Raw genomic sequence first — 17,612 nt, 5'->3', positions numbered from 1 at the left:
TCTGCAGGGGTACTGGTTAGCTCTGATTCTTTTTTCAGCGGCTTGAAATGCTTGAGTTTTAAAAGTTGCCTGGTGGCGCTACATCCTGCTTTCCAGGTTAGCGGCCTGCCTAAGCTCCGGAATGTCAGACGGGACTCACCCCCAGTGCCTCGCCCTCTGATTTATTTCTTGCTGTTGCTGTTAGTAAATGGAAACCATGACAAAGTTTACATTAGCAGACACATCCACATGCCCTGGCCTATAAATACTCTATGATGGAAAAAGGTACAACGACGCCATTCCCCGTGAAAATGAGCATAAAGGGAGAAGGGGCAGGGGGGAACATTACCATCAACGGCTCTTCTTAACAGTGGAAAATCCAGACCAAATGGCAATGGGCTTTTCACTAACTGGACACTGACAGCCACTTCTCCAGAGCCTTATGAGTCAACTAAAAGTCGGCTAAGTAGAGACCAACTCCTCTGGGCAAACCTGGTAGGATCCAGTAGTACAGGCATCTTTCTCAGAGGCTGGATGAAGAAGATCAGCCTCCATTTCCTTCTTAGAGAGGCGAGTGAGGAGGAATGTTAAAGTCAGCTTTGAAAGTAGTTCACACACTGTCCTGCCCGAGACACAGAGCGGTGCCTGGCGTGGACCCCTCAAAGCGCCAGCTGGAGTTTGCTTATGTTTCTCTGGTGCATGTTGTGATGGCGGACTAATTCGTCTGACCGGGCAAACTTTTTCTGACAACTGGGCCACCGACAGCTGAAGGGCTTTTCACCTGTTGACACAATGGCCAGTCAGAGACACTTGCGGTGGAGAGATGGGGTGCAAGTTCAAGCATCAAAGGCCCAAATTAAATCATCACGAGACACCCACTCCAGATTCTCTCTAACTCTTTCCCTAAGCTAACAAATCGGGCCCATCTCACAAGCAGCCTTGAAGTGGCAGCACCTCTGGGGCCTTAAGGATTAAAATACTGTGACAATTATAAAGTGTCATTGAGTCAGAAGACTTGGGAAATGGGAGAGAAAGAAGGAGTCTAGTTAATGGAAATGTCTGGGCGATTCATATTTAATCAAGGGGGAAAAACATTTGGTAAAACCCCTGCCATTAGACTGTTTTGTGAACTGTGTAAATGTTTCCCCTTTGCTGTTTAAGGAGGGAATTGAGCTTAATTGGGAGGCAAGGGCCTCAGGATCATCACCCTGGATATTGTTGATTGACGGCCACCCAGTAGCGGAGCTGTGACTGTAGCTTTAATATCTCTGTCTGTATAGATATTCTGGATGGGCTGGGTGTTTTTTAAATAAATCACTGACATCAGTGCACATGGTATTTGCTTCTTTCACCTTAAAGGGTTACTCAGCATAATACCCATTATACAGAAGATTCTAACTGAGGCATGGTTTTGAGATTTTTAACAAGCTTGCCAAAAAATTGAGGCTTCTCCACCTAAGGAGGCCTCAGAAGATCCTTCCAAGCCTCATTTTGGATAGGGAAGATAATCAGCATTTATGAATGCCTAATACGTGCCAAGCCTTGTGCTGGGATATCACACACACACATATATACATACATATATATTCAAATATATATATATATACATACATATATACACACACACACACACACACACATATATATATAATTTCGTGTACTCCTTACAGCAGCCTGTAAGGCCGGCATTATTATCCCCACTCTACAGATGAAGCTGGACCTCTGGTGAGGGCAGACCCAGGCAAGACTTAAATCCAGGTCTGTCTGATTCCAAAGCCCACACACGTTGCTGCATCATACCTCAATGCACTGGACCTCGACATAATGGAAATACAGCCATAGCTTTATCCTAAGTAAAAACGTTGCAGGAGCCTATTCCCGTACCACCTGGGGATGTTCTCAGGATATGGCTAGTCCCACGTTGCTTTCTCTGAGAACTAGTGGATGGGGCAAGCACTGAGAAATGTCCCAGGAGAGGCGCTGTTCCAGGGTCAGAACTGGAGGCCAGTCAAATAGAGCATTAAACAATCTGCTGGTGACATAGGTCACTTTGTACATATACAGATATGCACCGGGTAGGGGGCAGGGTACAAGCGATGATAACTCTTTCCCACCAAGTTATGAGCTCAGGACGAAGGCAAAGAAGTGACACCAAAGGCACGTGAGTAACGGAATGAGATGCCCATCCCACCAACTCTGGGGCACAGGTGCCTTGACTGTCAGTACGTACAGCCTGTTGGGGCTGAGAATCCAGGACTTCACAGGGGCTCATGACCTCCCGTTTCCCTCACCTCCTACTCACTGTTCCTCTGCTCTTTCTGATCTGGTTCCTGTCCGCGCCCCCCACCTCCAACCGCCAGCCATGCTGTCAAAGAACACCTCCTGATGGACAAATCCCAACCTCTCCTCCTGCCAGTCATCATTCTCCTCAGTCTCTCAATGGAATTCAACTCTGCTGACCTTGGGTCTCTTCTTTATTCTCTATCCTCCCTGGGCTGCAAGGTGAACCCAGGCTCTTTCCCCAACAAAGAAGGCAGTGGGTAGGTGGGCTGGGAGAAGACAGAACTGGGTTTGCTACTTACTAGCTTTGGGACTTTAGACAAAGTCATTTTATCACGTGCCTCAGCCTCCTCATCTGTAAAATGGGGATAAAACGTGCCTACCCTCCTCTTCTTCCAAGGATGTTGCGAAGATAAAATGAGATAACCTAAGCATTGGCCCTCCCTCCAAAGCTAGAAAACACACAACAAAGATGGTGCTATTTTCATTACGAATCACACCAGCCTTGTGGAGAAGCAAAAACTTCCAGCAGCCAGTGAATTAATGTCCTATTCCCCTCTCTATTCTAGTACGAAGGAAATAATACCCACACGCTGATATGGGTCTGGCAGAAACCATGACTGCTCCTGCAACACTAACTTTTAGCAGAGCAAAGATTCAGTCCTCTGAAAATAGTGTTGTGAAACGCAAACTTTCAGGAAAATAAGTGTTTGGCTTGCTAGAATTTTTGCTGTTTTTCTGTAAGGTTGATTATCCTATCAAACTGAGTTGATAAAAATGTGATGCAACAAATTGGGAACAGCAGGGACCTAGCTTATCTATCTCTTCACTTCATTCTGGACACTCATGAAAAGAGTTCTTTTCACATCTCTTATGCTCTGTGTCCCCCACCCTCATTCCTTCTTAAACAATGTTGTTATTTAAAGATAGCCATGCACTGTGCTTTCTCTCCCCTGAATCTAAACCTGCTTAGAACTTTTACACTTGTTTTCTCCAGTCTCTCTCATCACAAGCAACTCCATTCAACAGTAGTTTAAAAAAATAATGAAAAATAAATGTGAAGAAAAGTTTACGCACTTGTTTTACCTGTATGAGTCCTGGTGTGGGTCTTCAGATGGTCAGACCGGGAGAACTTTCGCTGACAAGTTTTACACTGGAATGGTTTCACACCTAAACGGACAGAGAAGGTCTAGCCGTGGCCCTAACCACGTGGGGCAAAGCAAGGCCCACGAGCCCTGCTTCCCGGCGGCCCGAGGAGCCAGGCATCTCCAGCCACGCCTACAGTATCTGCCTCGCCCTCAGATTTCCCCAGTACCCCAGGCCCAGCAGGAACCACCTGATTCTACACAGTAATCCTTGAAGACCTGTGGTCTTGGGAACAACTACGGCTTAACCACAAACGTCCAGCTTCTCACCAAGTTCTCAGCTGTGTCTGAGACTGAAAAAGTGAATCACACACTACAAATGGGATTTTGCTCTCCACCACCCATGTTCTTTACTGACACTCAGTGTATCAACAGCAAATTGCTAATGGGAATATCATGGCTCTGTGGTTTTCAGGGGAAATACGGGATGTTTCTTTTTCTTTCCTTTCTTCTTCTTCTTTCCCCCGCCCTTTAAGGGAAGGTAAATCCCCAGAGATTAGGGGGGGGAAAATTATTGGAGAAACTAAACAAACAAATGGCTGACCCTCTCACATCCATATTGAACAATAAAGAGAATCACAAAATCAACCATGACCCGAGGGAACACACTGCCAGCAACGAGAAGGGAGCCTACAAACCTGTGTGTCTCCTTTGGTGTCTTTTGAGCTGGTCTGAACGAGAAAACCTTCGCTCACAGTCCTTGAAGTCACACTGGTATGGCTTCTCACCTTGGGGAAGACACATATTCCGTTTGAAAATGATACTGGAAATGAAGATCTCATTAGAGGCAACTTCTCTTACTGGGACTGAAGGGATCCCAAAATGCTGAAGGCACTTGGGTGGAAGGTTTCAGGGATGGGCTGCCAACCGCAGTGTGAGGGGCTGCCAACCGCAGTGTGAGGTTAAAGGCCCGCCTACACATACACTCATGGGCAGGAGGCATAGAAGGGGGTTGCGTGAATAAGGATGCGTTAGAAGCGAACGGAGGGGGACTTCCCTGGTGGCGCAGTGGTTAAGAATCCACCTGCCAATGCAGGGGACACGGGTTCGATCCCTGGTTCGGGAAAATCCCACATGCCGCGGAGCAACTAAGCCAGGGTGTCACAACTACTGAGCTCGCGTGCTACAACTACTGAAGCCTGAGCACCTAGAGCCCGTGCTCCGCAACAAGAGAAGCCACGGCAGTGAGAAGCCCGCGTACCGCAACAAAGAGTAGCCCCCGCTCACTGCAGCTAGAGAAAGCCCGCGCACGGCAACACAAGACCCAACGCAGCCAAAAATAAATAAATTTAAAAAAAGAAGTGAAGGGAATTCAGGTTCTGGAGTCTGACGCTGGGGTCACATCCACCTCTTCCACTTAAAGTGCTGGTTGAGGTACCATTTCCTCACTGTGAAGTGGAGCCAATAATCCGACAACTTCCAAGGATTTATAAGCAGATTACAGCAGACCATCCACATAAGGGTCTTAGGCCAGTGCCTAGCACAGAGACAGTGCTCAGAAAGTACTGGTAGAGAATATTTCAACAAATAATAGACCAGAGCAGTCTTAAGTCCTAGGCTGAGTCTGAGGCAGAATCCTGGGATAGAGGTGCCTCGGAGCCAGCCCCGTGAAGTAAGTGTTTTATGGTTTACGGCCTGAAGGTGTGGTGCTCGCTGCTACTGACTTCCCATCCCTGAGTCAGGCGTAAACAGCTGCATGGTTGTGAGGTGCTCAAGTTAAACCAGGAGCCAGAGCCTTTAGAGTTTTTGGTATCCCTTTACCCGAGAGAAGTCAGGAGTGGGATTACACAACCTCCTGCCTCAGAATGGAGAAGCCTCACCCCTGTCGTCACTGGAGAAAGTTCAGCCAAATCCTGGGAACTGCGCCCTCTGAATGCACTGAGCGACCCTGGGCCATCCCACCTTCTTATGAGAATTCTGAGTCACCAGCATTCTGGGATGGAGAGCAAGCCCTCCCAGGATCAGCCGGCTCTTTCTGTTGCTGGGCAGTGCCTGGTTACCCTTCCAGCCTCATGACCCCCTCTGTTTCCCTGATTAATCTATATTCCTGCTATACAGAGCTCACCATTCCCAAAAACTGCCTTGTACTTTGCTCACACCAAACATCCTCCATCCCTATCTCCGGATCCCTAACCCATCAAAAACTCTACTGCACGTCCCTCACAAATGCCGCTTCCTCTGCGATGCCTTCTTGGAAACTTCATGTTCACACAGAAAGCCCTTCCTTCCCTCATCACAGAACTTATTACAGAATGTCTAACATGGGGCCGTGTCCAGGTCTAGCTCTGCCGCGAGCTGGAAAATCCTGAGGGCAGGAGCCTTTCCTTAACTTTCTATTGATATCCAGCCCAGCAACTTAAGCTTCACCTCTTCAACCTGGGAAAAGCAACACTCCTGTTCAGTCTCATGTCTTTTCTCTGCCTTTCTGCTTCTGCTCATTCTTTACTTCCTCTGCCCAACCTTGCCAACCCTTTGATGGTTAACCCAAGCCCTTCCTCCTCCAAGAAACGAACGACGCTCACTCGAGCAAGACTTCTCAGCACCTCCAGATTCACACACTCTCTGTCCCTTTTCATTTGTGTATGTCTTGGCTCCAAAACAGACCACAGACTCTTTGAGAAGGGGTCCTGTGACTTGGAGTTGAAAGTCATGAGTTTAAGTCCCGCTTCCCTATATCCTACCACCGGATAATTGTGCGTGAGGATTAAATGAAATAATGCATGTAGAGAATTTGGCACATAGAAAGTATTTAATATAAAAATACTTAACATAATAGTCTGTACTATTATTATAAATAAATAAAAAAAGATGGCACTCTTTTAAGAAGGGGACTTCAGCGTTGTTAAATACCCCGCCCTTTTTGCGGTACGCGGGCCTCTCACTGTTGTGGCCTCTCCCGTTGCAGAGCACAGGCTCTGGATGCGCAGGCTCAGCGGCCATGGCTCACGGGCCCAGCCGCTCCGCGGCATGTGGGATCTTCCCAGACCAGGGCACGAACCCGCATCCCCTGCAACGGCAGGCGGACTCTCAACCACTGCGCCACCAGGGAAGCCCAAGGAAGCGTTTCTTAAAGGTTCCAGCGGGTCTGGGGGTCATGACTATCTTGCCCACTGCCTTCCCTTCCCACAGACATCTAACCCTCACTGTTTTCTAAGTGCCTCTTTCCCATTACAATTTCTACAACCCCATTGCCTTCAATGTATTACATCCGTCTAGGCAGAACTTTACCTTATCATTTTCCTTATAATCTTAACAGATGGTTTTCAAATGATCCCATTTGGGGAAATATGTAAAAATATAACATGTAACTGGTTCTCTTGTCTTCAGCTTCAAAGCAAGTGGTTTACTGAGTGCAAACTCAGGTCTAAGCCAGAACTGCATCCTCCAGACGCAATGGCTTAGCAAAGACCGATGGTCTAAAGAGATCTGAACGCAGCTCACTTTCTTCTCCAGCTTCTCCAAAGCAAAGTCCACAGTAACAATAAAATAATAATGGTAATCATAACAATGTAGCTTCCCTTCTGTCGTGGAAAGAATGGTACCAACTCCCCAGCAGGAAAGCCTGTGCTTTGCCCGGCTTTTCTGTAGGGGAGACCTAGCCACACTCCTATCTAGTGCCCACAAGGCCAGGAGCAGACATTTGTGAAATGGCTGTCCACATTCAAGGCAGCCAACAACAGCACATGGCCAATTCTCTCTTTCCCAGAGGCAGACCCCTTGACCTGTGGGAAAAATCCAGTTTTCTTTAAAACATCATCAAAAATCATCATTCCGTTTTTTAAAGATTGAAATCAAAAACTAAACCTACAAGCCATTTTCCTGTTCCTATCTGGTTGGTTATTACTAACCCAAGCAGTTAAGTTCTTCTTTGGACCATCTCTTCCTAAGTCTTACGATGCCCTTGCATATCAAGCTCTCAGAATCATTTGATTACCAAGCTCCCAGGCTAGCTCCTCTCCCTTAGGAGATACTAATAGAATTATAAAAGTAACACTCTCATCTATTCAGACCTATTAACATAGGAACTGTATGTTTCACACCTCTAACTCCTTTAATTCAATTTGATTTTAGAAGTTAATCTAGTCTCAACCATTGTATAAGGTAGGCGAGGTAAGTGAAATTTGAAGAACAGTTAGGTAACTTGCTCAAGGTCACACCACCTGGTGGTGAAGCCAGAATTCAAACATAGGTCTCTTTAATTCTGTGGGATTCTCTCTCCACCTACTCTGCTCTACCCTTCTTTAATAAAGGATGGACAATCAGGATACAAAATGACCTGGCATCCTTTTCCCATCACCTGGGCCAGATCTTTGAAAGCAGCACCTACTTTCCATCCCAGAAATCACCTGTGTCCCAGCAGCGCAGGAGCCAGGAGCAGGGGCTCCTGGGCCACCGCTGCCCAAAGGCCACCAGAGCCAAGGCTGGACAGCGGACGCACTTACCAGTGTGCTTCCGGCTGTGCATCTGTAAGTGAGACAGCTTAAAATATCTCTTATTGCAGCCCGGGTAAGCACACATGAAGGGGCGTTTCTCACTGCTCTCAGATGCCGACCGAACAAGAGTCGGGGCTACTCCGGGCACTCGCCGCACGTCCTGCAAGCAGAGTGTAAGAGAAACGGAGGTTTTAAGGCACATGTGAACATTCACGTTGGTCCCAAGGAAAGTGAGCGTTGAAGTATTCCCAAAGAAGGGATGGCGGATGTGAGGCCTAAGCCACTCCCCACCACACCCGAGGCGCCCGCAGCAGATGTCACTAATGGGTGAGAGAGCAGTATATTCTACAATGCAGTGCTCTAACATCATCATGGCTATCAACCAGAACGGGAACTTGAAATAAAGTCTGTTTGGTGCTGCTGATCTGGAGCATCTGGAAAAGAAACGCTGGTGACTGGAAGAGCTCCCAATCCATCCTGTCTCTCAGCTTCTCCTCTTGAGGCAGTGAGGTCTGGAAGTCCAAAGCTCCAGGTTCTATTCTATTCCCTCCCTGGCCACATGACCTTGGGTCCAATCTGCAATGGGTTGGGAAGTCCTTAGTAGAGAAAAACAAAGGATGTTAAATGAACCCCCAACTAAGCAGACCTTCCACATATGAGTAAATGACAAGGAAGAAGGAGCTCCTGGGATATGGAGGTTCTGTCTGTGAGGGGAGCTGAAACTCCAGGAGGGCCATGGTGTAGCCAGGGCAATCCTTTACTAGAGACACTCAGAAACACTGTGTCCGCCTTCCATCCACTCCACGTGTCCACCTCAGGGCATTCTTCTGATCCCCCTTACCTTGTGTGAGTGAGTGTGTGCATGGCCGGTCCTCCATGAAAAGGAGCTACAGGGAAACAGTGAGGCAAAAGCCCCTTAGGCTCCTGGGACCAATGAGTCATAGACAGGAACAGTGTAAGTGCCTGAGGGATCACTGTATCCCTTGTGCTCTCACAGATGTGCAGTCAAGGCCCAAGAGCACGGCCATAGTTTGTGTTAAGACCTGGAAACACTTCTGAGCTTAACGCACTCCTGCCCTGTGCACTTCCCACACCACCCCCAAGCTCCTGTTTGCGTTCCTATTTCACACTGCCTTGCACCGTGAGATCTTTTTGAAGAAAACGTACAGTAGTCTCATATAGCTCTGCTATTGATGGGCGACACAGTGCCTCAAGGCAAAATGTGGCATAAGTTTAAATGGTGAGCCAGCTGTGTCCGATTGGTCTACTCTAGCAGAAAATGAACACCCGACTGGTCTGGAGTGTATCAGAGGCCATGACAGCGAGTCTGACAAACTGCGCTTGGTGGAAAGGAAGGCAAAAGGAGCTTTTTACATTTCCTTTAATTCATCCTGAAGGCAGCACACACGGCAATAGGCTATAAATCTGAGTTGTCAATGTCAGTCCTGGTGGAAAAGAGTCTGACGGTACTTGTCTAATTTCCATCTGATTTCCATCATATTTCTGTAACCCTTGCCTTTATTCCCACCATTGGAAGGCCTGAGATAAGGGAGCAAGCTGTTCTATCACCATGATGCTTCTGGAAACATTAATCAGGACATCTCAGAGCGCTTGCCCCACACATCACGTGAGGACTTGGCCCACACACAATTTGTTTCTAGTGTGCTGACTAGGCCGGTGAAAGTATCTCAGCCGTTCCTCATGTTGCAGACACTGAGTCACATGCCACAGTCACAAACACAGACCCTTGGTAGCTGCGCATGGTTCTGAGCAACGAAAAGAGGCTCCCTGGAGGTGGCCTTCCATCGAGTTTCCTGAATTCTCAGAAAACGTCAGCCTTTTTACTTTACTTTCTTTACTCTCCCTTAGAACTGCACAACACACAAAGTGAACCCTAATGTAAACTATGGACTTCAGTTAATAATGGATCAATATTGGCTCATCACTGTAACAAATGTACCACCAATACAAGATGTTAATAACAGGGGAGACCAAGGGATGGGGTGAGGGGTGGATATGGGAACTCTCTGTACTTTCTGTTTTTCCTTAAACCTAAAAACTGCTCGAAAAAAATGAATCCTATCTTTAAAAGAAAGCCCATGTATAAAACTTAGCACAATGCCTGGCATATAGAAAGTGTCCAGCCATACATGGTGCTGTTATTATTAGCAATGATAGACTCTAACTTTGGGCACTTTACCTTGCAGACCAAGTCTCCTTACAAGTCAAGAGTCCAGGTCATTAATTCAAGCTCATTTACCCCCCGATACAAGATGTGCGCGGCCCACCCGGGAGAAGGTGAGTTAGGCAGTGAAGGAGGAAGGGAAGGGGTTCTGCAGGAAGCATCCTGGTCTGAGTCAGGGAGGCGGCCACGTCCACACTGGCCTCTGGAGAGAAGGAGGCCCCTAACCTGTCCCAGTGGAAGAGGAGGGGTCCCTGCTGTCACAGGAGCCTACAATTAGGAACAGACTTACCAGGGCCAAACGGCCTTCAGCAAGGAAGTGAAAGACTGTTGGGAAGGAAAGAGGCATCTGGGGCCCCTGCATACTCACCTGAATGCCCCTGAAGACGCCGTGGGTGTGTATCCTGTACTGGGCACCACAGAGGATGGGAGTGGTGTGGTTATCACTATCGTACCCCGTGCCGTGGCTGCAAACACAAAGAAGGGAGAACAAGACTCAGGCTGGTTCACAGGCACCCTTTGGAAACGCACATCTGCAGCGGAAGGAATGTTCTTTAAAAGCTCCTGGGACGATACGGTTGGTTTCTGTCTTCCTCCACTGGGGCTGCTTTGGCAACAGGGCTCTGTGAAAGGCGGGGTTGCTCAATCCTCGGGTCACCCTCACACTCAGGTTCTCAAGGGCACACCACCTGGGTCTATGCCTCTCTCAGACAAGCGGGGGAAAGTCACAGTGCAGGATTTCATCCGCAGCAAATTGTTTACCATCAAAACGGGGCTGACAGCTGTGAATATCTCAGGAATGAGCAGATGCCTCAAGTTTCACATTGAGTGCAAGGAATTTTTGTCGGCACCTCATGACTCAGTTTTTACCAGATAGCACCAACTAAGTGATGACACTTACAAGAAGAGATGTCACATCCTCAGAAGTGGGGATTACACATCTGTGGCTCTGCTCCACTTAACCCACAGATCAGTTTTCCAGATCAGCTTAACTCTTTGCAGCCAACCCGTACCTAGGTGGACACTGCATAGGTAATCTTCCTCCTTCCTTCCTCTGACCAGTCCTCTAGTCAGAGCTCAGTTGACCTTGGACTACTATCAAGAGCTGAGGGATGGAGAAGGTTGAAAAGAACACCTTGGAAGGGGCGGATGTTCTGCTCTAAAAGTATTCTCCCCTTCGGGTACAAGCTGATCTCTGTTCTGCAGTTATCTTACTTCCAGATGAGGCAGAGAGAGGGTTCCAGCCCACACGAGCAGCACAGTATAATCGTATCTAGACTCACCACAGGGAGCTTTTATGAAACGCCTCTGTAAAATGGTACAGCTGCTTGGACAATGTCTGGAAGTTCCTCAAAAGGTTAGACATAAAGTTATCATATGGCCCAGAAATTCCACTTCTAGGTATATTCCCAGAAGAAATGAAGATATATTTCTCCACAAAAACTTGTATACATTGTTTATTGGCGGCATTATTCACAACAGCCAAAAAGTGGAATCAACCCAAACGTCCATTGGCTGACGGTGGATAAAGAAAATATAGTATATTCCTAAAATGGAATATTATTTGACAATAAAAGGAATGAAGTACTGGTACATGACAAGGGACAAACCTTGAAAACATTATGCTAAGAGAAAGAAGTCTGTCACAAAGGACCACCTGTTGTGTGACTCTCTTTATAAGAAGCGTACAGAACAGGCAAATTTATAGAGACAGGAAGTAGATGGGTGGTTGGTTGCTTAGGACTGAGGATTTTGAGGGGAAATGGAGAGTGACTGGTAAAAATGTCCTCAAATTGTGGTACTGGTCATACAACTGTGTGAATATACTAAAACCATTGAACTGTACACTGCAAATGGGTGAATGGTATAGTATGTGAAATATATAAAGCCGCTTAAAAAATTACCTTGGGGGTGGGGGAGGGATAAATTGAGAGACTGAGACTGACATATACACACTACTATATATAAAATAGATAACTAATAAGGACCTACAGTGTAACACAGCGAACTCTTCCCAGTTCTCTGTAATGACCTGTATGGGAAAAGAATCTAAAAAAGAGTATATACGTATATGCATAACTGATACACTTTGCTGTAGAGCAGAAAGTAACGCAACGTTGTAAATCAACTATACTCTAGGGCTTCCCTGGGGAGCAGTGGTTGAGAGTCCGCCTGCCGATGCAGGGGACGCGGGTTCGTGCCCCGGTCCGGGAGGATCCCACATGCCGCGGAGCGGCTGGGCCCGTGAGCCATGGCCGCTGAGCCTGCGCGTCCGGAGCCTGTGCTCCGCAACGGGAGAGGCCGCAACAGTGGGAGGCCCGTGAACCGCAAAAAAAAATAAAGAATGGTGCTGCCAGATTTTGCCTCAAAGGCTGTTAAGAGATGCTGCCTTTGCTTGGTTTAGCCTTCTGCATGGAGCCAAAACGTGACTTACATGTTTTGTAGGGCTGAGGGATTTTTAGGGACCCGACAATAGAAGTCTGACTTATTTTAAAGTTCCACCATCAAAGAGGAAGAACTTGGAATCTCCTGTCTTGGGAGCTAATCTCTGGATGTTATCTGGATTCCTGGAGCGGGGTGGGGACGGGACATAGGAAATAGACTTCTCTCAGGATACTTTTCCCAGTAAATGAGGTGTTGCACCACTCAAAGGGGATGTCATAATCCTCACAGCCAGATGCAACCAACAAACAAAAGAAGCAACAGACTGTACCTGCCAAATATGCCACTAGATTCTTCTACCAGGTCCGTGAACAAGAAAACCAGCCAGGTCCCTGCTTATCGGCTCTTGTGCCTCCATAAGACAAACTCACCAGTGCAATTCCACCCAGTAGAAACCCTGCAACCGCACACTCTTCCCAGCGTGGTCTGCCTAAAACACTGAGTACAACCCGTGGGCATTCAGTATGGTAATAACTCTCTTTGGGTAAGTAAAGGAAAGCAAGTCAGGGGACTCGGAACCATAGATTAATAAATGCAGAAAAATCATCTACTCTGACCCCCATTCAACGCTTCTCCAGCTCATCCTCATGAGCTGGGCAACAGGACTGGTGACTAGTTTTAAAGGCAGCCCGCTCCACTTGGGGAGAGCTCTAATTGTTAGGAAAGGGCTTTCTAAACTGAGCAGAAATCTGCCTCCTCATTTCTGTCTTCTGGAGAACCAGAGAGTATTACTAATTTACAGCCGTCTCTGTGTATCTCCTCCACTGTATGGTAAACTTGGCCTTGAAGACAGACAGACTGACTTGCTCCCCTCTGTATCCTCTCAACTTTGTGACTGAAGTAAGGTGCGTAGTCCTGAAAAATTCCCAGAGATGGACTGAATCTAACTCCTCTTCCACATGACAATCCTTCAGGTACCTGAAGACAGCTCTCCAGACTACAGAGCGGTGGCCCTCACAACTGCAATGTGAACTGGCATCTAATTTCCGTGCTTTCCAGGTCATCCTCTTCTTCATCCCCTTCATTTTATGAAGTCCCTCTCAAAGTGTAGGCTTAGGATGGACCCCGGTACCCGTGAACAGTATTTAAATAAGGGACTGAGAAAGGAGGATCACAAGAGTCTTTAGAGGGACTTCGCCAGTGGCGCAGTGGTTAAGAACCCGCCCGCCAATGCAGGGGACACGGGTTCCATCCCTGGTCCGGGAAGATCCCACATGTCACGGAGCAACTAAGCCCGTGAGCCACAACTACTGAGCCTGCACTCTAAAGCCCGTGGGCCACAACTACTGAAGCCCGAGCGCCCTAGAGCCCGTGCTCTGCAACAAGAGAAGCCACCACAATGAGAAGCCCGCGCACTGCAACGAAGAGCAGCCCCTGCTCGCTGCAACTAAAGAAAGCCCACACGCAGCAACAAAGACCCAAAGCAGCCAAAAATAAAATTTTTAAAAAAGTCTTTAGAAACAGAGAAATAACATAAATGCCTAACACTGGAGAGTATATGGCTTACCCAAAGAGATTCCATTCCGAATTTTTCAAAATCAGTATGCTAGTCAATACAATGTGTTGTGCCCACAGGCTGCCAGAGCTCAATCCCTGGGCAGAGGGTCTGGGGCTTCCCTTCTCAACCTGGACAGAGTACTGCTAACACATCTAAGAGCACACGCCGTCTTAGCACTCAGGTCAGAGTGGTCTTCCTTAGTCAAATAAAATCTCCAACTCCCACCCTAGCACAAACCACAATTAAGGCAGGTATTCCAACCTTGAACTTGAAGGCGTGATTTTTTTTTTAACTGCAATTCAGGACTACACATTTATCCTTCAAATCCCATTCTATTTCTTTTAGCAAGCTATCCTCAACTATTGAAATCTTTTTGATTTGGCTTCCAAAGCATTTGCTTTCCATCCCATTTCATGTTATCTCAACATTTGAAAAGCATCTTTTCTGTTTTCATAAGAGGAAAAACTCTTCCTTGCTGTTGTTGGGAACTATTATATTAACAGTATGTATAGTTATTCTCTGGTATCCAAGGCAGTGATAAGATCCTAGAAGGTCTCGCCATAGGGCAACCTGAGGGAAGCCATCATAAAGAATCTGGTCATTTAGATGGGGTCCAGTCCAACAGAGCATAAGCAGGAATTAATCTGAGACAGAAAAGCTCAGGAAGATGGCAGCTGCCGTTGGGTCAATAGCTATTGTTAAGACCCAGCTGCGAGCTTAAATGGTGAAGTGAAACAAAGCTTTACCCCCAAAGAGATCAGACTTAAAAAGTTCCAATAAGTATGCTGTGGATGAACCAAATAGGAATGAAGGTAGGATTCCTAGAGGTCTGAAACCATTAAAGGGCAAGGAGCTATCAGCCTAGAGAAGAGATTTCTGGGGCCAATGATACCCCCTTCAAATAAAGGAATCACAGAGCCCCGGATAGTTGTGGGGTAAAAATTGGTCATGACCCAGAGACAAGGGTGTTATCATTCATGAAGCTGATATCAGAAAGCAGGTTCTAGAGCACAGCATGAATCCCACCAGACCAAGCAGTTGAGAGACCCCGTATCTCCCTTAGGGTAGAAATGCATGCAGTGACTGGGTCTACCTTCCAAGCCAGGTAATGAGGGGAAAGTAAAGGAACCTTGGCACTACACACAGAAAGGCACATGCACCAAGCCTGAGTGAGGCTGGAATTTCTTAGGGAAAAAAATTGGTGCTTTATAAAAAGTTTTCATGTTTTTCTGTTCTGTTGCCTCATAAATTTCTCTTTGACAGATAAGATACTGGACTTGGCTGAATGACAGGGGAAATGGATTTGTTGACTCTTTGGCCAAGATAATCAGGGAGAGCACAATGGGGTACAGTTAGGTGTAATGAGGGCAGCCGTGGGTCCAGCAGGTGGGGAGAAGAGCCAGTGGTAACATGAGGAGGCTGAGTAATGCAACTGCTTCTTCCTTCGTGCCCCGGAGCACTGCATGAGAAACCACTCACCAGCTCGATAAAGATACTTAAGACAGATCCTTTGGTTTTATTGTTCAACTAGGCACAAATCGTTCATTGAAGCACTTGGCTCATAATGATCTTATCCACAAGGACATCAAAAAATAACTAAGCTATATGGGGAGCAAAAGTTAACTTTCAGATGTCTTTTTGCAATAAAGATCCATTACATTAGTGACCTTCCACTGAGACTAGTAATTCTAGAATAGACTTGAGCACTGCCTTGCATACGATTAACATACCTTCGTTTTTGTTTTTTTTTTTACATCTTTATTGGAGTATAATTGCTTTACAATGGTGTGTTAGTTTCTGCTTTATAACAAAGTGAATCAGTTATACATATACATATGTTCCCATATCTCTTCCCTCTGGCGTCTCCCTCCCTCCCACCCTCCCTATCCCACCCTTCTAGGTGGTCACAAGGCACCGAGCTGATCTCCCTGTGCTATGCAGCTGCTTCCCACTAGCTATCTACCTTACGTTTGGTAGTGTATATATGTCCATGTCACTCTCTCGCTTTGTCACAGCTTACCCTTCCCCCTCCCCATATCCTCAAGTCCATTCTCTAGTAGGTCTGTGTCTTTATTCCTGTCTTACCCCTAGGTTCTTCATGACATTTTTTTTTCTTAAATTCCATATATATGTGTTAGCATACGGTATTTGTCTTTCTCTTTCTGACTTACTTCACTCTGTATGACAGACTCTAGGTCTATCCACCTCATTACAAATAGCTCAATTTCGTTTCTTTTATACGTTCTTAATCTCTCTTTTCTTCCCCATGTGCTTTCCAAAATCCAGCTTAATAGCTTTACCAACAACTCATGCTAATCTCACTGCTCTATGGGTTCCAGAATCTACTGGGTTTTTTTTTTCCCTACTTTAAGATATTTGCCTCATTTGAGACTAAAACTAAGACAAAAGTCTAATTCTCCATGAATTTCCAGATTATTGGCCAAGGGTCAATAATTTTGCTAAACTGGTCAGAATACAGATTTGGGTTTTTTTCCTTAAAGCAAAGTCACAAACTCAGGTACCTACAGGGACCAAGTAAGTGAGAAAAATAAATGACAAAGGCCCTGGAGAGAAAGACGGCACCGAACTGGCAGGGACAGCCACCCCACCCCCTGCTCAAAGGAGGCAGCCAGGACCCCACTCTACCAGCCAAGTGCTGTCGATCACATAAACTCAGTGTTGTCAGATCTTTCCAGTCTCCAGAAAAGTCAGAAATCAGGACTTTTATATGAGATCACCTGAGTTTTAAATTCTGGCAAATTACTGAAATTTTAAAGAATCACTGTCAGGTCAAACAAAACGTACCCCTGGCCTAAGGGCCACCAATTTGCAACCTCTGCTTTAAAGGTTGAGCAGTGAAGTTTAAGCCGCAAACTGGAAAATTCCACCTGGATTCTGTTGCTTCCTCCTACATGGCAACAAAGTGGAGGTGGGGATGTGCCTGATTCTTTGAGAACTGAGTATTAGAATCTTCCAAACCCTCGAAAGCTTGAAAGGATGCTGTACTTGAACAGCAGGAATGGCCAGTGTTGCTAGAGCAAAATCCATAAGTTACCATCTACAGGGGTCAGCGGTTTACCTCTAAAATGTCACTGGTCCATTTGAAAGTAGGCTTAAGCACTGAGGTTACAGATAGAAAAATGCAGTTGCTGTGCAGTAAGTTGAAGTGTATCTATTTTCTATAGTTACTGTAACAAATTACCACAAATTTGGTGGCTTAATAGGACACAAATTTATGCTCTTACAATTCTGGAGACCAGAAGTCTAAAATCAGCCTCACTGCTCTAAAGTCCAGGTGTTGGCGGGGCTATTTTCTTCTGGAGGCCGAGGGGAGAATCTCTTTCATTGCCTTTTTCAGTTTCTAGAACTCACCTGCATTCCTTGGCCCCTTCCTCACTTCACTACATCACTCTGACCTCTTGCTCCCTGCATCACATCTCCTACTTGTCTTCTAGAGTCAAATCTCCCTCTGCCTTCCTTTTTTTTTTTTTTTTTTTTTTTGTGGTACGCTGGCCTCTCACTGCTGTGGCCTCTCCCGTTGCGGAGCACAGGCTCCGGACGCGCAGGCTCAGTGGCCATGGTTCACGGGCCCAGCCGCTCCGCGGCACGTGGGATCTTCCCAGACCGGAGCACGAACCCGTGTCCCCTGCATC

General features: G+C 46.6%; 1 protein-coding gene across 9 annotated transcripts in view; it reads right to left on the bottom strand.

Moving 5' to 3' along the window:
* Positions 1-459: 459 nt before the first annotated feature.
* WT1 (WT1 transcription factor) overlaps positions 460-17,612 on the bottom strand; it is a 47,817-nt gene continuing 30,664 nt past the window's right edge. For 3 of the 9 annotated variants that reach the window (XM_022583580.3, XM_089914993.1, XM_089914999.1), the window contains 5 exons: positions 10,390-10,486; positions 7,847-7,997; positions 4,043-4,132; positions 3,337-3,429; positions 460-760 (listed from right to left, as the gene is read on the bottom strand). In XM_022583580.3, the coding sequence (XP_022439288.1) occupies positions 639-760; positions 3,337-3,429; positions 4,043-4,132; positions 7,847-7,997; positions 10,390-10,486 (553 nt within the window). In that variant the 3' untranslated portion in view covers positions 460-638. The remainder of the gene's footprint in view (positions 761-3,336; positions 3,430-4,042; positions 4,133-7,846; positions 7,998-10,389; positions 10,487-17,612) is intronic. The other 6 variants (XM_022583581.3, XM_089914994.1, XM_089914996.1 and 3 more) reach the window with 3 other exon arrangements.

Source organism: Delphinapterus leucas, chromosome 7 (assembly GCF_059928025.1).
Source record: "Delphinapterus leucas isolate spDelLeu-1000000601 "Yukka" chromosome 7, BTC_Dleu_Yukka2, whole genome shotgun sequence".
NCBI classification, from domain to species: domain Eukaryota; kingdom Metazoa; phylum Chordata; class Mammalia; order Artiodactyla; family Monodontidae; genus Delphinapterus; species Delphinapterus leucas.
Note: the sequence above shows the minus strand (reverse complement) of the source record. Positions and strands in the feature narration are given on the sequence as shown.